General features: G+C 51.9%; 1 protein-coding gene across 1 annotated transcript; it reads right to left on the bottom strand.

The window, feature by feature from the left end:
- Positions 1-3,766: 3,766 nt before the first annotated feature.
- EDDM13 (epididymal protein 13) lies at positions 3,767-21,274 on the bottom strand (the record flags this gene model as incomplete). Its single annotated transcript, XM_080828638.1, has 7 exons — positions 3,767-4,082; positions 5,346-5,383; positions 6,948-7,072; positions 7,240-7,509; positions 9,877-9,903; positions 10,569-10,595; positions 21,190-21,274. The coding sequence occupies 7 exons, from the start codon at positions 21,272-21,274 to the stop codon at positions 4,058-4,060; spliced, it is 597 nt and encodes a 198-aa protein (XP_080684764.1). The 3' UTR covers positions 3,767-4,057.

The following is a 21,274-nucleotide window of genomic DNA, read 5'->3' as shown; positions in this document are numbered from 1 at the left end:
TGTCTCCGGGGCAACCGTCAGACCGCCTGTCTGAGAAAGAGGGGCCCAGCGACTTCTGGGTGTTGTAGTCTCCGAGGGGCAGAGAACCGGGAGGCGCCGGGGAACGAGAAAGGTCTCCGACGCCGGCGTTGCTGCTTCCTTTCCCCGGCCCCGCTTGCCAGGTCCTGCCACAGGGGCCGACCGGTTCGCGGGCCTTGGGGTCGGTTGTGGGGGCGTCTGTCACCATGGTAACACCCCCGGCTCCCGGCCCGCCTCTTGAGCGCTGACGTCACGCGCGGAGCCCCGCGAGGCGGCAGTGGGCGCATGCGCCTGGGGAGGGGGGTGGGGCGGGCCCGTGGGAGGAGCCAGAGGGTGAGGGCGGAGTTAGGACCCGCACTTGGCCCAGAAGCGAGCCTGGGAAGTCCATCCCCATCATTTTCCACTTCGAGGACACTCGGAACTCATCAAAGTGCACCTGAAGAATTGGATATTTTCATTGTAAATTTTATTCGGCGACAATTTTACGTTTAGAGAAAGGTTGCAGGTAGAGGGTGCCCACGTGGCCCTGTCCCCCGGCTTCCCCTGCGTTAACCTCTCAGGACCGCAGCACGTTTGTGCACACAAGCCTCTCGCATCTGAGCAAAGCTGTTAACCGAGCTCCAGCCCATTCCCGCGGTCCCAGTCTGCCCTCCGGGGTCCTTTTCTACTCCGGGAGCACCGTGGCGTGCAGTTGCCAAGTCTCCCCAGCTTCCTCTGATCCGCAGCCCTTTTCTCAGACTTTCCTTGTTTGCCGTGACCTTGACAGTCCTGAAGGGTCCTAGCCAGGTGTCCTGCAAAACGTCCCCCAGTGCTTGCTCGAGACCACACTTAGCTTACGACTAGGAACCGACTCTTGAACTTTAACTGAACATTTAACTTTGCTAGTTGAGTCAATGATTGACAGACTTTAAGTGTGTTTAGAACAATCTGGATATGTGCATCCACTTTTTCAGCTAAATTTCATGAAATCTAATTACACATCAGTGACGTCTGGTGAAAAACGAGCATTCAAGCTGAGCTGTGCCGTAAGTGAAAAATGCATACCGGATTTCAAAGGCTTACTACAAAAAGAAGGATATTTATTTGACAGACAGAGATCACAAGTAGGCAGAGAGGCAGGCAAAGAGAGAGAGGGGGATGCAGGCTCCCTGCTGAGCAGAGCCTGATGCGGACTCCATCCCAGGATCCCAGAATCATGACCTGAGCCGAAGGCAGAGGTTTTAACCCACTGAGCCACCCAGGTGCCCCCAAAAAGAAGGATATAAGCCAAAGCATTAATAATGGTTTTATCTGTTAAGTATGAAAATGATATTTTGGATATATTGAGTTAAATCTTATATACTACTGATTCACATTGATTTCACCTGTTTGTTTTTACATTTTTCTGGCTTTTTTGAGATACAGTTAACAGATAACATTGTATAGTTTTGGGGGGCACAACATGATTATTTGATACATGTATATACTGTATATATACCTGTATATATACATGTATATATTGTATATATCCATAATAAGATTAGTTACCATCTCTATCATCTCATAAAATTACCTCTTTGTGTGTGTGTGTTCAGGACCTTTATGATCTACTCTCTTAGCAACCTCGAAGTCTATAATACAATATTGGTCTAATGTCATACATTACGCTCCCAAAACTTAACTCATCTATAATTGGAAGTGTGAACCTTTTGACCAGCATCATTTTAATTTTTAATGTGCCCCCTAGAAAGTTTTAAGTCCCCGTGGCTCGCGTGAGATTTTGATTGGCCCCTGCTGCCCTAGGTAACAATGTAACTCACCATATAACAATGTCAGGCCTTGTGTTTGACAAATACTATTTCACTTAAACCTGAAAATAACCCTGTGAGGAAGTTTCCGTAGAACCTTTCGTAAGCAGACCCCACTGCTGGGTGACTCCTGGGGTAACTGATGTTCGCATCCCCTCTCTCAGACACGGGTGGGTGTTCCGGGCGGCAGGAAGCCCAAGGTGAGCAAACTTTCTGAAATGCCTGAAGGGGGCGCCTGGCCCGCTCAGTCGGTGCAGCAAGTGACTCTTGATCTCAGGGTTGTGAGTTTGAGCCCCAGGCTGAGTGCAGAGATTACTTAAAATAAAATAAAATCTTTAAAGAAAAAAAAAAACGCAAATGGGGCACCCGGGTGGCTCAGTGGGTTAAGTGTCCAGCTCTTGATACCGGCTCAGGTCATGATCTCCGAGTCATGAACCTGAGCCCCAACTGGGCTCCACACTGGGTGTGGTGCCTGCTTGAGTCTCTTCCTCTCCCTCTGCCCCTCCCCCTGCTTGTGCTTCCTCATTCTCTCTCTCTTTCTCTCTCTCTAAAAAAACAATAACAAAAAAAATGTGTTAAATTCAAATGGGCAAGATAGCTGCAAGAATGGACTTTTTTCTCTTGTTCTCTAGAAGATTTCTACCTTCCAGGTGCTCTGTAGGAGTGCTTGTGGTTGTGCTCCCGCTTGAAGGGACAAGCTGAAAACTGTTGGTCCACAGACCCATACTAAACACTAAACAAAACCTTGGTTCTCTTGGACCAAATGAGTGTACATCTGTGCATCTTAAAGTGTTTTTAGTTGCCTATTTTTAAAAAGATTTTATTTATTTATTTTACAGAGATTTATTTACAGAGCACAAGCAGGGGGAGCAGCAGAAGGAGAGAGAGAAGCAGGCTCCCCACTGAGCAGAACTTGATGCGGGATTCGGAGCTCGATCCCTGAGCCGAAGGCAGACACCTAACTGAATGAGCCACCCAGGCACGCCTTCAACTGCCTATTTTAATGAACTTTTTTAAAAAAGATTTTATTTATTTATTTGACAGAGACAGACAGATCACAAGTAGGCAGAGAGGCAGGCAGTGGGGGGATGGGAAGCAGGCTCCCCGCTGAGCAGGGAGCCTGATGCAGGGCTCGATCCCAGGACTCCGAGATCATGACCTGAGCTGAAGGTAGAGGCTTAACCCACTGAGCCACCCAGGCACCCCTTTAATGAACTTTTTGCTGAACCAACCAATGACTGCTTCTGATCATGATGATGGGAGGGCTTCTACTCTTCAATACCCCCATCTTACAGATGACAAAATGAGGCATTGATAGACAATAACTTCCCCAAAGTTGCAATCCAGTAAGGGGCGGGAGCTGGAATTTACACTCAAGAAACCTGTCTCCTACAAACCATAAGAGACTCTTAATCTCACGAGGGTTGCGGGGGGTAGGGGGGTATGGAGAGGGTGGCTGGGTGATGGACACTGGGGAGGGTATTGCTATGGTGAGTGCTGTGAAGTGTGTGAGCCTGGTGATTCACAGACCTGCACCCCTGGGGCAAATAATACATTATATGTTAATAAAAAAAAAATAAAAGAAACCTGTCTCCTTGTTAGAGCCCAAGCTCTGAGCCAGGACCACGGACATCCTCCAATGCAATAAGGTAACAAAGTCCGCAGGCTGGAGAGCTGGGAACGGCTTAGTCTTGGGCTCACTCCATCTTCAGATCCCTATTTCCTCAGTCTTTGTACAAAAATAAATAAATAAATAAAAATACTTTGTGATGAGTCAAACCTGGTCAAACCCCAGCACCGTCACTTGACCTTGGACTAATCATCAGCCCTCTGGGCTGTATTTTCTTCACCTCGGAAGCAGGCAGCCTAGCGGAAGCTCCTTAAAGGTTGTCGCCGGAACTGGCGTATATGATTCTGGGCACCCTTGGCCCCCCGTGAATGGAAGAACTGAGCCTTCAGCTGCTCCAGCTAGTGTAGGTTTAATCAGAGGAACAGTGGGGGAGGTTGAACAAGGCCAGGGAGAGCAGTTGTGGGGCGACCCCCCCCCCCGGTGCTCGCTCACCCTGGGCCTGTCGGGACCCTCAGGGACACCTTCCCGCAGTGCCTCTGGGCAGACAGGTGTCACCCTCAGAGGACCCCAGTTCTTCACCCTCCAAACAGGCCTTCTGGGGCCGACAGGCTTCTCGGGAGGCGAGACTACAGGGCAGATGAAGGACTGAGCAGGGCCGCGGAGCGGAGACGGAGCAGGGTTGCTAGAAAGAGCAGCAGGGGTCGGTCCTGAGGGAGGGGGAAGAGAGCAGAGAAAGGTAGGTGTGCCTACCAGTCGGAACGCAGGGCCCTAAGTCTGGGGGGGGCTCCTTCGGGCACTCCCAGCAGGTGCCTCCTCCTCCCAGGGGCTCTTGCCCCTCCGGGGAACGGGCCACCCCTCCAGTTCCGTATCCCCCTCACAGCTAGGCCTTCCACTCGCCTGCTTGCCGGTTACCCTTCCCATGGAGGGCGAGCTCGGTGACCACAGGGACCTCCCCTGCGGCAGCCCCTGGGTCCCCCCACCCCTTCCGTCCCCGGCCCTTCGGTGCTCCTGGCCCCTCTGACCCCCCACCCCTCCACACATCAGACCGCAACATCCGCACACTCTCTGTCACCCCACGCCCCACACCTCCATGCCTGGGCCCCTCTGACCCCCAGCTCCCCTGCGGCCCCCAGGTTCACTGTACCCCCAGCCGGGCACACAGGAGCCTGGAGGGAGTATGTGAGGTTTGCCCTGTGTACTGGGGCCCCCAGAATTGATCGGGTGGACTTCTTCCTCGCAGGGGGTCTCACAGTGTAGTGTAGGGGTCCACAGGCGACAGCCTCAGGGTGACTCCAGCCTCCCCCACTTTTTATAGTTTTAAAAATTGAGGTAAAATCTGCATCACATAAATTTCGCTATTTAACCCTTGTAATGAACCAAGGATCCACCCTGGAGTGGCTCCTTAGGACGCCGAACGGAGTTCCCGGGTGGCGCAGCCCTTCCGCCGCTCCGCTTGTACCCGAAAGAACGGAAAACAAGGGTTCGAACAAAAAGGTGCACACAGATGTTCGAAGCGCCGCCATCCACCACAGTCAGAAGGTGACAACAGCCCAGAGGTCCTTCGGCTCTTGGACGGATAAACACAATGCGGTCTAGCTGTCCCACGAAATGTGACTCGGCCGGAAGAAAGAACAAAGAACCGAGCCCTGCTTCCGCCTGGACGACCTTGAAGATGACCTTGAAAACAGGCTCCTCGGCGAATGAAGCCTGACACAGAGGTGTCCAGACCGAGCTCGCCCACAGGGACGCCGGGAGTTGACCAGCGTTTGGGGAAATGCTCTGCAGGGGGACGGTGGTGAAGCCTGCTCCGCGCCGTGAGGGCCTAAGTGTTACTGTTGGTGAACACAACTCCGAGATTCTCCCATGGGCGTTTCCTAACACACCTGGGGTTCCCTTCTCAGCCTCGAGGCAACGGGGCCAAGCCCCCCGCCCCAGTTGTGGACAAAATGCCCTTCCCGGCCATGACATACCTGATGTCCTCTTCTGTGTTGCAGTAGTGACAGTAACACTTGGGAAGTTGACGAGAAAGTGAACCAGAAACAGGAAGACGCAGTTGGTCAGGGTGAGGCAGGTCAGCTTCCTCCCCTCCCTTTTCCTCTACTCCTTCCTTCCTTTCTTTCCTGTCCCCCCCTTTCCTCTCGCCGTGACATCCTGGGGGCTCCCGGATCCATCAGGCTCACCTCCCACATTCTCCCCCACCCCCTAAGGCGGGGGGCATCAGCCTCTAGCGGGGAGGTTTCGCAGCCTCCTCACTGCTGACATCCGGACCAGGTCCCTGTCGTGGGGGCGGCTGTCCAGCGCCACGCAGGATGTCTAAGACCACCCACTAAATGCCATGGCTCCCCCTCCCCAGGCAAGACCACCAACAGTGTCTCCAGATGCTGCTGCGTCCTCGGGGTGCCAAGGTTATCCCCACGGCCGACTGGAGAACCACCCAAACCCAACCCAGCTCATTGGTCCCATTTCCCTCCCCCCACCCAGCCAAGCCTCGTAGACCTGCTCCGAGGTCCTCCTCGTGCCCACTCCCGTCACCGCGCACCCTGCCCGGGCAGCCGGGCCGCCTCCTCGCAGTCTCTCTGCTTCCCCTCTTGCCCTGATGCCACGTCACTGTCCGCACGCAGCAGCCGCAGTGACCCGTCCGTACTTGGACTCGGACTCGCAGATGGCTCTCCACCAGACTCGGAATAAAAGCTTCCTTCTTGGCATGGTCTGGGAGGCCCCTTCGGGGTCTGGACCCCCTCTGCCCCCTCTCAACTCCCGCACATCTTCCCTTGGTCCCTCAAAGGCACGTTTTGGCCTCGGGGTCCTTGCCTTGCACATTCTCTTGGCTCACAACAGCTCTCCCTGCAATTCTCAAGGCAGGCGGCTTCTCCGGTCCCCCCGCCTTCTCTGGCGAAGTTGGCCACTGCCCTACAGGCTGCGAGAGGTCCCCTGCATTGCTTCCTTTCCTGGGGCTCCTGGCTCGTTTCCTGTCTGTCCTGCCCCCTATCATGTGAGCTCTGTGGGTCCAGGGACCTCGTGGGGCCTTGTAGTCCCCAGCGTCCAGCGAGGGACCTGCTGCGCATATACGCACTTGGACGTGTGATGAACCGAACGACTGCTGGGCCATGGTCTTCCAAGTCCTGATCCCTCCCTGCCCCCTTACCTCTGTTTAATGCTTAGGAAATGACTGGGTCCTTAAGAACCTACCTTACATGGAGAGAGACAGAGGCAGAGGCAGAGAGAAGGAGTGGACGGTAGTGTTTCATAGGGTCATCTGGGGCCGAGTCAGTACAGAAGGGGGTGGTTTCTATTCAAGCTTGAGGACGGAGGCTGGGGTGGAGGTAGGCCGTGGAGAGAGGCGGGGAGGGAGTGCGGGGAGGAGGGAGGAAGGAGGGGGTAAGGGAGTGCGGGGAGGAGGGAGGAAGGAGGGGGTAAGGGAGGGCGGGAAGGAGGGCTGGTTCTATTCTGAGGGGCTTCTCTCCTACCCCTTCACTTGCTTGGCATCTCCTTCGCGCCCTCCCTCCTCTAGCTCAGCTCGACCCCTTCCGCCTCCCCTCCCCCACCCCCTTGGGTAACAGGCTCCTTCTTACCCAGTCTCCTTTGTTGTAGGACACAAACAAGAAGGTGACCATCATGTAGGCGCATTTTAGAATGTTCCATCTGGTCCGCTTGGCTGGCGGCTTCTTGGGGGCGGTGGTGGCCAGGGAGAGCTTCTCTGGGAAGGCCCCGAGGGAATGAAGCCGGCTGAAGGCGTGCCCTTCCCGCCTGGAAATCCCTGCCCTTCCCGAACCACGTCCCCACCTGCCTGCCCCTCCAAGGGACATTTAGGTCTCCTGCTGCCGGTTCCCCTCCCTCCGCTCCGCCCCAAGGTGCCTGCCTCACCAGCTGTCCTCCTCCTCCTTGAAGCCCTCAGCCACAAGGGTGCCAGGAGGATCTTTCTAAACTTGGACCTAACTTGATGCGCCAGTGTCCCTTCCCCTCCAGCGGGCTTTCCGGCTCTTCTCATTCTAAACATTTTAGCAAAGTATAACATACAGAAAACCTCCAATTTCGACTGTGTACACAGTAACGTCTCCCTAAAAGCCATCTGACCCCGGGAGTGTCTGTGTCTGTCTGTTTTTTGGGAAGTTTGTTTGATTACAGACTCAGTTTCTTTGACAAAGCATTATTCAGCGAGTCCAGCCTTCTTTTGTTTCACTTTTGGTCCTCCCCGTTTCCTTAGGATTTTGTCTTTTGTCTACACTTGCCATCTTACCAGCGTAAGGTCTTTCAAACTATCTTCTTTATTATTCTTTTAATACCTGCAGGATCCCTCCCTCCTGATTTTGGTGATTGTTTCTCCTGTTTTTATCTGTTTCTCATCAGCAATACTAGAGAACTACGTTTTTATCAGTCTTTTCCAAAGGACCGGCTGTTAGCACTGTTGATTACTAGTGTACATTTTTATCGTTGGCTTTTCATCACTTCCTTTATTCTGCTTGGGTTTAATCTCATTCTCTTTTTCGAAATTCTTTAAATAGGTACCCGGATCATTGGTTTTCTGCGTTTCCACCTTCCTTCCCTCCTTCCTCTCAATGTACACATTTACGATTATAAATTTCTCTCTGAGCAAAGTTTTTTTGGGGCGCCTGGGTGGCTCAGTCGGTTAAGAGTCTGACTTCGGCTCAGGTCATGATCTCAGGGTCCTGGAATCGAACCCCATGTCCAGCCCCGCATCAACACTGGGTCCTGTGCTCAGTGGGGAGTCCGCTTGTCCCTCTCCCTCTTCCCCTGCCCCACTCATGCTCATGTGCTCTCTGATATAAATAAATAAAATCTTTTTTGGGGAAAAAAAAAGCTTTGGGGCACCTGGGTGGCTCAGTTGTCCAACTCAATTTTGTCTCAGGTCATGATCTCAGGGTCCTGGGATCGAGCCCCGCGTCAGGCTGCCTGCTTCCCCCTCTCTCTGCCTGCCTCTGCCTGCTTGTGCTCTCTCTCTATCAAACAGATTTGATTTATTTGATATAAAAAAGAATAATAAACAATAAATGACTTCAATCTGAACTTGACGGAGGCTTGTTTTGTGAACAAAAGTGCAGCCAGTTTCGGTAAGGAAAGTAATGCCACGTTCACTGAAGAAGCTGCGTGCTCCCCTGGGGTTGGGCTCAGCATTCTTCCCACGTCAGCCACGGCATGTTTGCTCGTCGCTCTCTAGACCTTCCGCAGGCAGTTTTATCGACCTGTCCTGCTCCTGTTGCGAGAGGCGTCCAAGTCGCCCACTACGTCGTGGACGCCTCTATTTTTTCCTGTGGTTTGCCCTGCTTTCCCTTTTATGCAAAAGCCGGCCGCCGTGTGAAAACAGATTGAGAACTGGCGTATCTTCCTGGTGGATTAATCTCTTCCTCGATTTCAGCGTCCCTCTTCGTCCCTCGGACACTTCTTGACTCCGAACCCGCAGTGTCTGGTGTCAGAATCGTATTCCGGCTCCCTCTTACTTCAGAGACTTGCGTCTTACGGTAAGAGTCTCCTTACTTTCCTTTCAAATTCTCCGTCTCTCTCTTATAGATTTTTTGTGGGAGGGAGAAGTTAAAAACGCTCTCTTTGTCTGTGGTTTTAAACTATTTTGTGGCAAGGTTCCTAGAAGTAGTTTCCTTTATAGTCATTCCCCTTGGGGTTCTCAGAACTGTTTTTTTTTTTAAGTCATCTCTACCCCCAGCGTGGGACTTGAACGCACGACCCCAAGATCAAGAGTTGCATGAGTTTCCAACTGAGCCCTACCGGACGCCCCTCTCAGAACTTTAAAAAAATCTGTTGCTTGATGGTTATTTTTTACTAAAATGCAAAATTCTTAGCCATTAACTCTTGACATATCACTTCAGTTTCATTTTCTCTCACTTCAGCTTCTTAAATTCTCACTTCGAGTATGTCGCAGCTTTCACTGGGTCTAAGTCTTGTGTGTTTCTTTGTGTATTTTCTACTCATTTAGCCACCGTGGTTCACTTTGAGTAATTCCCCTTGACCCGTTCTCTAGCTCCCTGACCGTGCTTTCGGCTGTTAGGACCAACCCCTGAATTCGTCATTTCAGTTACGTACTTTCAGTTCTGGAATTGCCATTTGACTATTGTTTTTTAAACAAACTATAATTCTCTGGTGAAATTCTTCAGCTAATTTGTGAACTTAATAACAGCAAGGTTTTCTTAAGTACTTCTGACCACTATCTGGGCCACCCGGAACCTCACTTTTCTTGCCCGGCTTCTTCTCTCTCGGTTTTCGGCCACGCAGCCCTGACACTGGGGACCGACATGTCATTTCCAGGGGGAACAGGAATGGGTCCCACGCCTACCTGGTGTGCTGGGTCTCCTTGGCACCCATGAGCAGCACGAAGGAGCAGGGTGGCCCGAGGGCTCTGGCTGCCCTTCGCACAGACACCTTCACGGCCCGTGGTTACCTGGAGGCTTCTCTTTTTGCAGCTTTTTCGGAAACCGGGCTGAAGGAGCTCACTGTCCTCGGGGCAGGAAAAGGTGCAAATGCACGACTTACCTCCTTCCTTGCAACCGCTTGTTTCTTCTAAAAGCGAACAAGGAGGAGAAAGAGGAGAAGAGGAAATCATCAAGGGAGCACGAAAGGGAGAGAAGCAGTGCCTCTGGGTGCCTCGGATGGGGAGGGGAGGGGATGCCGTGGCCTCCTCGCGGCCCGTGGTCCCCAGGCACTCGCCTGCCTCGTGGCCTTGGCCCACTCTGTTCCCTGTGCCTGGAGCACCCTTGGCACGGCCGGCAGCCAGGCAGTCGACCCGGCTCCCTGCTGAACTGTCACTTGCCCTCGGCTCCCGCTAGAAACCTGTCAACCTCTCCCACACTGTCTTTCCTTCTCCCTCTCCTCCGTGTCCACAGGACTCACCCCCCTCCAGCAGACGCTTCACCTACTTCCTTTACTTATATTGTTCAAACGCAAGCCCACGCGGGCACCGATTTCTGCCCGTTTGGTTCCCTACTCTTTCCCGGGTCCTAGAGCCAGACTTGGCCCAGAGGAGCCAGTCTTCATCAGCATTTTGGAGGAATGACCGGAATGTTGAACCAGTCATGATGGGAGCCACAAAGGTGAGAGGGGGAGTGCGAGGTTCGGTGCTCTCTCAAGTTCTCTTCCAACGCTGAGAAGAGGAGTGAAGGGCTCTGTGTCTCGGTGCACGCGGGTGAAGGCGAGCAGGAGGGCCCGACGGCTCGGCCGCTACTCACCGTTCAACACCTGGAGGCTGAGCAAACCTACGGAAGACAGTGCCCGCTGAGCACCGCGGGGGGCAGCATGACCAGTGCCCTCGGGTCCCCAACCTGACAAGCTCAACACAAGCTCCCTCTCCTCCAGGAAGCCCTGCTGGATTCCAGGCACCTCCCTCGGGACACGGGTCCCTACTGCCTTATAACCATCGTCTCCCCCAACAGACTACGAGTTCGCGTAGACATGCGAGCGTGTGGGGTTCATCTTTGGGGTTCCCGCCACCCTGCAGGGTCTGGGCACATATCCTGGCACATGCCAGACAAGCTTCCCACCGAAACCACCCCCCCCCCCCCGCATGCTCGGAGTGGGATTCTTACCTAGGATCTCTGGTGTTGCCCATGCAGGGGAAACGGTGTCCGGGAAGCAAGCCATGGGGGCGGACGAAGTCCAGAGTGTTGAGTCCAAGAGTCATGAGAGACGAGGCCATAAGGAGGAAACATCACCATCACCAGATCAGAAGGTGGGGTACTGGGAGCCCATGAGAGCAGAGCCCGGGGTGGGAGGTGTGGTGATCAGTTAGGACTTGGCAGTGAACAGGGGAGACCATCCAAAGCCTCGTTGTCTGGGTCGGGGGGAAGCAAACGGCTAAAGACACCTGCATTGGATTGGGGTTAAGCTGGAAAGGCAGCCACCAGCCCTCCCCCTATAGTTAGTGTCCCCGTGTTGTAAGTCCCTCGCAGACTTTGGACAAAAAATGCTGACTTTGCGAAGACGTTGTGGCGGGGGGGACAGAGCTTGATACCTCAAAGGTGCCACCTCCAGGGCCCGGCATTTGGGAAATTCTTACTGGATTTTCATTACTATCCTCACCATCATCACCATATCATCGCCATATCCCCGAGGTGAGGAGGGAGGTTGGTTCCCATAGGACACCCCACCTTTTTGAAAGTCAAAGTAGGACAGCTATTTTTCTCAAGTCCCTGGATTTTAAAGAAATTTCCCTAGAGATGATCCATGGCTAGGAATGGACCCCTTAGCAGAGACAAGAAAGGGAACAAAGCTGGGGGAGGGGGACAACGTGAAATCAGAATCTTACTTTTCAGTACTGCTGAGGTGCAGGCGGCAGGAGGGTGAACATCCAGTAGGGGCCGTCGGGCACCGACAGAAACAGAAAGGAGGGGACCGAGGTGTTAATGGCTCCTTCCTAGCTCACCCCACCCTGATGGTTCCCAAAGAGACCCTCCCCTAGGAGGGCAAGGAGGGGATCCCCCAGATTTCATGGGACGCTCTGGGGGCCAGTGCGGGTTGCTTCTACTACACTTGTCCCCTTTGGAGACACATCTGTCCAGGTGGCCAGAAGCTGCAGGTACCCGAGGAGATGGGGGGATTCATCCCCCAGAGATTAGAAAGATTATCATCAAAGGATCCCCTTGGTCCATTTTACCTCATTTCTCTGCTGAGGGTCAGGAAAGAGTGGGCTGTACCTCTTACATGTAACTCAATACATCCTTGAATTCTGGGGCAGTGGTCCTCGGGTTTTGAGAATCTGATAAAGTCTGGGGACCTCATATGCATATGTGCGCACATACCTGGTCATACCAGCAGCCTCAGACCCACCCGAGTCCCAGGCGCCCAATCCCAATTATCCCCACAGCCTCGAGGGGCAGGTGGGCCCTACAGCTCACCCCGAGCCTCCTGCGAGGTGGGGGCAGTGGGTGTAGACTGAGACCCCCCCAGCAGAGGGTCTCTCTCAACCTGGGCCCTAAATCGAAGAGAACAATTCAAAGACCCCCTTCTCTTTCTTGTTTCCTATACTTCATAACACCAAACACACCCCAATGACCCCTAAAAAAAGAAAAATAACTCACTTTTCACTGGAGGGTGCAGCAGAACCGAAAGTCAGGAAGTCAATATGGAAAACAGTGGGCAGGAGAGTAAGACCACATTAACGGCGCCCCAAGGACACGCCATTATTCCTTCATTAAATAACCTTAAAATCACTTTCAACTTTTTATTGCGCACTAATTATGAACTCACAAAATATTGCAAAAATAGTACACACGGGGGTCCTGTGTGATGGCCGTCCAGCTTCTCCCAGTGGTGGCATCTTATGTAACCAGAGGACATTGTCAAAACCAGTAAACTGACGTGAGCACTACACCAGTACTCAGACAGCAGAACGTGCTCAGATCACCAGTTTCCTTGTGCGCTCTTTTTAAAAACATTTTTGTTTTATTGAATCCTCATCTATCTCATAGCCATAGGGAAGCCATCTTAAAACGACACGGACATCATCACCTTGCTTAATGAGTGAAAGAAGGGAGACCCATACGGTCACCAAGGGCGTTTAGAAGAACCACATGGTGACCCAACACAGGTGGGTACCAGGGATTCACCATCTCTCCACCTGAAGGGGAGAGTAGAGGTGGGACTTGGGACTGAAGATTGAGGGGAATGCACCACTTCTTTATCTGTCCACTTGACCCCCCCCATAAATTATGATGGGCCCCACGAAACAATCTGCTTATGGAGTTGACGTTGGTGGGTCTAGCCTGTTCAAGGATCACCACCTGGGAAGCTTGTTACAAACAAGGAGCCTGAAGCTCTGCCCCAGACGTTCTGATTCTTCAGGTAGTTTGAGATGGGATCCTAATTTTGAATAAAGACCCTGAGAGGCATTGCTCCTGCTCAAAGATCAACAAACATCTTCTTTTTAAAAACTAGGCTCCACACCTACTGCGGAGTCCATCACAGGGCTTGAACTCATGACCCTGAGATCAAGAGCCAGACACTTAACCGACTGAGCCCCCCCAGGTGCCCCAACAAACATCTTCTTTCCATAAAAGGCTAGATAGTAGCTATTTTAGGCTTGGCGGGTCAGCAGTCATAGCTGTGACTATGCGAGTGTCCTGACAGCAAGAACGCAGCCATAGAGGATGCATAAATGGATGTGCGTGATTTGGTGTCAATAAAACTTTATTTAAAAAAAAAAAACAAAACAAAACCAGGAAGTGGGCCAGGCTCTAGTTGGCCAACTCCTGCTCTAGCTCAGTGGTTCTCCAACCATCTGAGTCACCTCTTGAAAGAACAGGTTCCTGGATCCCACCCATTGGTATTCTCATGCAAAAACTGTGGGTGGAACTCAGAAAATCACATTTCGTTCTGTTCTGTTTTGTTTTGTTTTTTCAACTCTCTGATGATCAGTGTTTGTGGGAGCCATGTGTTCTGACTTGAGCTCCCTACGGCTCATGGTGCTGTTGTGAGAATTCACTCATGTAACAGAGACAGACACTCCCCCACTATTTCTCTTCGACTCCTCCCAATTAACAAAGAGAGCAGGCATTAGCCGTTGTAGGGGACGTTCTTTTCCTTCCAGAAACACTTGTGCAGCCCAGCTGTGTCCCAGAACGTTCTCTAGGCCATGGATTTAAAAGATGGACAAACCCTGGCCTCGGAGGAGGAGGAGAGAAGCTCCCTTTCCCACGCCATCTCCCCCCGAGGGGTTCACCACCCGGCGGCGGCACGCCAAGGCTGAGAATCTCCAATGGAGTCTGTTTCTACCGACTGTGCTCCTGGCCCCAAGCCAATGTCTAAAGGCCAGGGTCTGGACCAACCCTTCCCCACGTATTTTAAGGAATTTCAAGGCCCAGAGAGGGTTACAAGAATGTAATCTCAAGGACACGGTACTCACTTTCTTCTTCTGTCCTGTCTGGAGAGGAGAACGCAGGCAGCCGGGTCCCGATGGAGGCACGGGGTAGAGAAAGAAATGGGCATTAAGACTGGGAGCCTAGATGCCGGCAGGCGCGTGTCCCTGACCGGTCAGAAGAGAGCAGCGGCAAAGGACCCCTGGAGATGAGCTGATGAAGGCTTGGACTCCATCGTGCAGTCAGTGTCTCCCCCACAGCTCTGGATGGAGCTTCTACGGTGTGCAAGGAGCGAGGACACACGGACGGCAAAGCGGACGAGGTCCTGGAGCTCAGGGAGTCAAGTCACAGAGGCAGTGACAAGGGCCATCTATGGAGTGCAAGCCAGGGAGCGTGTCTGGGTGAACCTGCGGGGTTCGGTGGGAACATGTAGGGGGTGTGGTTGCTGACCTCGTGGGGGGGCCGGGGAAGGCATCTCGGAGGCACTGTCCCTGTGTCTGAGACCTGAAACACAAGTAGGGTTAATCGCGGAAGGACTTTGGACGCGGGCACAGCCACACGTCCCAGGCAGAGGGACCAGCGAGGGCGTGGTGCTGGGTAGGACGGAGCCTGGGCCCTTGGAAGAATTTTGACGGCCCAAGAGTGCGGGGAGCTACGTGACGCAAAGCCCTGCAGGTGAGCTGAAGGCCCTCAGACCCCATCCGAGCAGCAGGGCCGCGGCAGTGCACGGTTTGGACCCTTGTCCAGGTGCCGGCTCTACACCCACTGGCTTTCCGACCCGCAGCAACGCGCCCCACCTCTCCACGCCTGTGTCCTCGTCATAAAAATGGAATCTAGCAGGATGACCGGCCGTTCTAGCTTGTCTGGGACCAAAGGGGAGAAGTTCCCAGGAGAGACAGTCCCTCCTTGGGACTCGTTACTTGCAGACACGAGCGGATTTCTCCCGGGATCCAGCGGCGGGGAGTTCTCCTCCCCGGCTGATGAACGTGCTCTCTCCGAGCAGCACAGGCAGGGAAGAGGGGTCTGGAGTCCGGAACCCACGGAGTGTGGGCTGGGCGGCGTTGGCAGCTCTAGCCAGCTCCCCGGCACTGAGTTGTACGTATATTTTGTCTCAATGTCAGAAGTACTAGCCCTGGTTTTCGGGAAGAACACAGACTTGTCCCTGGTCACTCGGCAGGTAAGGAGTGGAGTGGGTTGGAGCTCCAGCCACATCTGCTTCTGGAAGGCCAGCTCTCACCCCCTCTTCTGGGCATCTGGGGCCATGGGCATCCCCTGGGAAGTGGGGTGTGAGCCCTTGGTGATGGCTGACGAGATCTCGGGGAGGGGGAGCAGCCTGGGGGTCGAGCGGGGAGCCGTTCCCCTCACCATTCCCCGGAAAATGATGCTGGCTTGTCTCTCACCCACCTCCAAAGCTCTTTCTACCGAAGTAGGGAGAACAGGCTTCCGATGAAGTCTCGATAGAGACCAGCATCGTGTTAGAATTCACTAACATTTTATTTTCATTATATATATTTTTTCACAGTGTCTGCTTATAATGAACGATGCTGGCTTTCTACTTTCTTACGTGGTGTCTTGTTTCCTTTTAGAGTTTTTCTCTGTAGGTAAAAGAACTGAGTCCGTTTAAGGAAAAATATAAGTGGTACTAGGGCCGGTGCATGAATGTGGGAGGAACTCCCACCGTGTCCTGTCTCCCTGTTTGTACGAAATGAGGACCCAGGTTTTCCAGCCATCCCAGCAGCGGAAATCAAGAAGTTAGAGAATTCCCCGTGCGTTCTGGTTGGTCGTTGGTGGGAGCGTAAATGCGTTCAGCCTCTGTCCCCATTTTAGATGCCTGTGCCCCGGACCCAGCTGGTTCCCTGGTAGGAGTTTCTCTCACACATAAGACAATGCAAACATGAGAAAAGCAAGAAAATCGAAGAAGCGCGAGCATGTTGTAGCATAAACATGAACCGAAGCAGAGCGGAAACGAAGATAAGAGGGAAACAAAAGTTCTGTGGCCAGGAGACTCATTAAATTACACCAGAGTGAGTGAAATATTGTTCAGGTGTTTGAAAGAAAGAGGCAAGTTCCGGTGAACGCATAACATTTTTAACTCAAAAAGCTGAGGGTAACCATATGTATGTGTGAATGTTTCTGGCAAGAACGCACCAGAGACCCGACGGACCCGGGAAGGGATGAGGAGAAGATTTCTGTCGCTGATTTTATGTCCTCTCGACTTCTCCCACATGCATCTGCTAGTTTTATAATGTCAAAAATCTACAGCCTAATAACTATCACGTAAAGTCCCAGCTCTGCCACGCAGGAATGAAAAATTTCCATCACCTTAAAATTCAAAGAAACACAATGGGACTGGATGCTGTCAGAATGGCTCTTCCCAATAAATGAATAAATAAAACACGTATTTGAAATAAATAAGTAAATGACTCCATCCGTAAGTCCGCATAACCTTGTAGACAAGAGAAGGGGAACACCAGAAAGGGTACGGGTTTCCCACTTACCATCCGTTGACAACCTGGTCATCATACCTGAGGAAGAAGATACACCTCACAGTAAGCAAATATGAACAAAGAAATAGTTGTAATAAATGGATTTCCCCAGCTCAACAGATTGAACAACTTTCCTTCTTTGGGAAGTATGGCTACGGTGTCTCAGGCATGATCTAGGGTTTCCCTCAATATTCCCACCACCCCCTTTCCCCATCATCACTGGCAGGCATCCCTTGTCTCTAATATCATTTCTCTTTATTCTTTTCTGTTCTCTGCCAGTGTCTGAGTTCTTAAAGGGGGAGCATGTCTGATCCCTCTGGTCTAGGAATGAGGAGATGCTCAGAAATTCATGCTCCGAGTCCCCCACCAAAGCTCACAGTCCAAAGCCATCACGAGCATGGAAGGGACTTACTTAGGATTCCTGAAGCCGCCATCCAGAAGAGTCAGCATGGTGGCGGTCAAGGTCACAGATGTGGTACAGAATGGCGGGGTCATGGAAGGAGCCCCAGGTAGAAAACCAAACATAAAATGAGATGGTGGGGGTCAGGAACAGGCAGGGGAGTAGAGTCCACAATGGGTGGTGCTGGGCAGGTAGGGGCTGCGGCCCAGAACCCTGGGGGAGGCTGGAGTCTTTGCATTTTACGTTGGAAGGAGCTGAAGTGAGCTGGGGAATGGTCACGGATCATCTCTCTGCCATGCTAGGACTCAGATTTAGCTCCTTGGCCTGATGGCTTTCCTTCAGCCATATAGAAACTATGAAAATGTGCTCAATTTCTGGGCAGCTGGGTTTGATTGCTTGATTGATTGATTGGCTAGGGGGAGGGGAGAGAGGAAGGGGGGCGGTATTTTGTTTTCCTTAAGATACTCTAGTACTCGATTTTGTACTTTCTAGATTAGAGGCTAGGCTGTAGACAGCCAGGAGAAGAAAGACCTACTGAAGTTCCGCAGAAATTACCCCTGTCGGACACGCACAGTCAAATCAAAGGGAGGCGGGTGGGCCCGGAGTCTTACCTTTCAGCACTGTTGATGGGCAACCCCCAGGAAGGAGAAGACCAACGGCAGCCAGCAGGAGTCATTTTCCCAATAAAGTTTCAGAAAGAATATGAAATCAATCAAGTCATGCTTCATAACTCCTTGTGCCCCATAGGTCCCCAGATAGGATAAGGAACAAGATTGAAAGCTGGGACCCGTCCTAAGAGCCCTGGACCCCTTTGGAAACATTTATCCCAAAGTCAAAGAAACCCAAGTTATCTGGGGTGGACATCTCCCCCTCCACCAGGGTTGTGGGAGGGTTACAGAAGACGGGTCTTTCTCCGTAACAACCAGTTGTCATCTCCATTTCTCAGCAGAGACCAAGAAGGTTAATACTCAGAAAAAAGGGGAGCTTCTCCACTCTGTACCATGTTTTTCTCGACTAAAACCCACCAAATGAATATGTGCAATCTATCCCAATCCAGCTGCACTTTTTAGAGCAGAAGTTCACAGATCCTACTGAAAGTCTGATCAAAGCTGTAAAATCCAATTCTCGATCCTCTGTCTGTCTCTTGCACACCCAGTTTTACACATGATTGCAAAGGCTTGTTGAGCTCCCTGAAGCCACCTATTTGCCCTATGGGATCTGCGGATTCTGGGTTTGGAGTCTGAGTCAGGACTGAGAGCCTCTCCTAGGATCTGTCCTGGTTGATCATGATGGTCAACAATTTTGCCTCTTCCTTGCACCTCTTCTCGGGTTGAAAGGCTCCCTAGTTACGTAGGGGGAAAGTGGTAGGACTTACTTACATTTTACTGAAAGGGCAACAGAACCAGGAGTCAGTGGGTTGACATGGAAAATAAAAGCAAGGGAGAGAGTAGGATTAATGCTAACATTATCCATTTCAGTTAATGTCTTTATGCCTTCATGGAGCTTGTGTGTCTTTACTGCCCACAGGTCTTCCCTGCCCCCAAGACACAGCCCGTGTGCCGGATCCAAGTCCCACCTTTCCCCAGCATTCCCTGAGGGGTCTTGGCATCGGAAGGAATCTGAGAGGAGCTAGCTATGGGGGTTACATATGGGAGCTAGCTTGGGCGTTACACAGTTCTTACTTTTTTCTTCAATGGCGACTGGAAGCAAAAGTGTTAGCCATCCAGATTCCAACAGGAGCAGGAAGTAAGGAGAAAATTCAGCATTAGATCACTGTGTTGCTCAAGGAGACTGATAACCCACCCACTATGCATGTCGATAATCTACTCAGGTCCACCCATCACCCCTTCACCCAACCGACATTCATTTGGCACACACTCTGGCCACTGCCGTATGCCAGAAGCTGAGGATGCCATGACTCAGACTCAGCCCCTGCTCTGTAGACATTTACAAGACTAGGTGGGAAGAGAGATGCTGGTCCAGAGTTATCAAGACATCTCCAGCCCTGGTCTCATGAATAGAACCTGCAACCAATGAATGTCCTGAACTTCCTCCAGGCTCTCCAAACATAGTGTGGCCCTAAGAGACTTTGTGGTCATCACCCGCCCACCCACCAAAAAGTAATGTTATTTTTCGTTAATAAAATAAACACCCATGCATTCACAGTGATACAGATGAATACTTGAATAAATAAATAGAACACATTCCTCACAGAAGAATTCCAATGAATATGTGTAGAAGGAACAAGAGAAATAGAGAATCACCACGGAGTGAATATGACTGTAATCATCTTTGCAGGCAAGACCCACGAGTGGGCGCCATAACTGGTGGGTGAATGTTTAAGGAGAAAGAGGATATTTGCACGGTCTCCAGCTGTCTCCTTCAGGACACTCATTAGTTACAAGGGGAAACAGTTACCGGACCGTGGAGAACCCTAGCAGACACACCACAACCAAACGATCCAGGTTAACATCTCAAGTAAAGAGACACATCGACGCACCCCTTCCGTGCCCTTCCTGCCCCAAACGTGCCCCAAACAACATAATCATGAGACAACTTCACACAAGTTCATACTGAGAGACATTCTTCAGAATATCTGACCAGGGCTCTTCTTTGAAAGGGTCAAGGTCGTGAAAGGTTGGCCAACTCAGCCATGCGTCGTAAGGACTAAGGCAAGGGTGAGGAGACGGGATGACTAGGGGCAGTGTGGGATCCTGAATGGGATCCTCAGATAGAAAAGGGACATTTATGGGGAAACTAGTAAAACTGGAACAGATTCTGTAATTTAGGTGGTAGTTTTGTAATGGTGTCAAGGTCCTGGCTATTGTCACTGTGCTGTGCTTGGGTGAGATGGTAACATGAAGAGAGGTGGGGAGGAGGGTATTTGGGAAGTCTAGTTTTGTGACTTTTCTGTATGTCTCAAATGACTTCAAGATAAAGTTTAAAAAAAAAATCAACTGCTCTGCAGAACTGTCCCATCTCAGTTAAGGGCAGCCCAATCATCCAGCTGCAAAAGATAGGAAATGAAATGAAATGAAAAATAAAATTATAGGAGTCTTTCTTCACTTCTGTCTTTCCCTAACCCTGGTTCCCACCCAATCTATTCTTCATTAGGACCAAGATTGATCATTTACACACACACACACACACACACACACACACACTCCCCTACATGACACTCCCTTGCTGACAGCCTTGTAATAGTCACATCTTAATCTGACCCACAGGAGCCCCTGTGTGCAGGTTTCTGCCTCCTCTCCATTCTTACTTGTGACATCCCCACCCACCTTGTCCCTCTCCCCATCCACTGTGCTCCAGACACACAGGCTGCTCTCAGATCTATGAAGGAACCCAGTGCCTTCCTGCCCCAGGGCCTTTGCACATACCCCCCGCCCGGACTGTCTCCCTAACTTTGGCTGGCCAGCTCCTGCCCACCATTAGCATCTCCCCTCAAAACGTTATTTATCCAGAGAGCACTTCTCTCGATGTCCACGCTGGGAACTGTTTATTTGTGTAACATGAGAATTCTCTGAGGATGGGACTATGTCTGTTCTTTTCACCCACGGCATTCCCAGCATCGCGCACAGGGAACAAGCCAGAAACTCAATGCACGTCTGTGCAGCAAATGAGGCGATAGGAACTCAGCACTCAAGTGCTCTTTCCAACAGGTGGTGTCCTTACATGGTAAAGATCTGGGGTCTCACTAGAGCTCTGTGACCGTAGGAATGTCCACTCCCAGGCACTATGCAAACATATGCACATCAATGACACACAGAAGGTCAATGGACTTGAGATACTCATGATGCCCTTTGGTCTGATGAGGATGGTCAGGCTTCCTCAAGCAGTGTCTCCCCGCCAAAGGCACCAAGAGCCCATGACAAAACCAGATTCGGACTGCCAGTCTGTCTCCAAGGCTGGGCTCTGGTAGGGCTGCTGGCTTACAGAGCTCACCCACCCTCCCGTCTCCTCTGGGGAACCGGGAAACGAGGGTGTCTACACCCGACGCCAGCAGGAGTCTGGTCCGACTGCCAGAGACGGTCTGGAGCCAGCCCTGCCCCTGCCCCCTGCAAGCAGAAAGGCAGAGGAGACGGGGAGTGGGAGTGGACGTCACCTTCACGGGGAATGCAGGCTCCGGCCAGTCCCAGGAAAAGCAGAATCAGCAGGGGCGTCCGCAGAAACAGCTCGCACCTGCGCAT

Source organism: Martes martes, assembly GCF_963455335.1.
Source record: "Martes martes genome assembly, chromosome: 17".
NCBI lineage: Eukaryota > Metazoa > Chordata > Mammalia > Carnivora > Mustelidae > Martes > Martes martes.
This window is presented reverse-complemented; position numbering and strand designations above follow the sequence as displayed.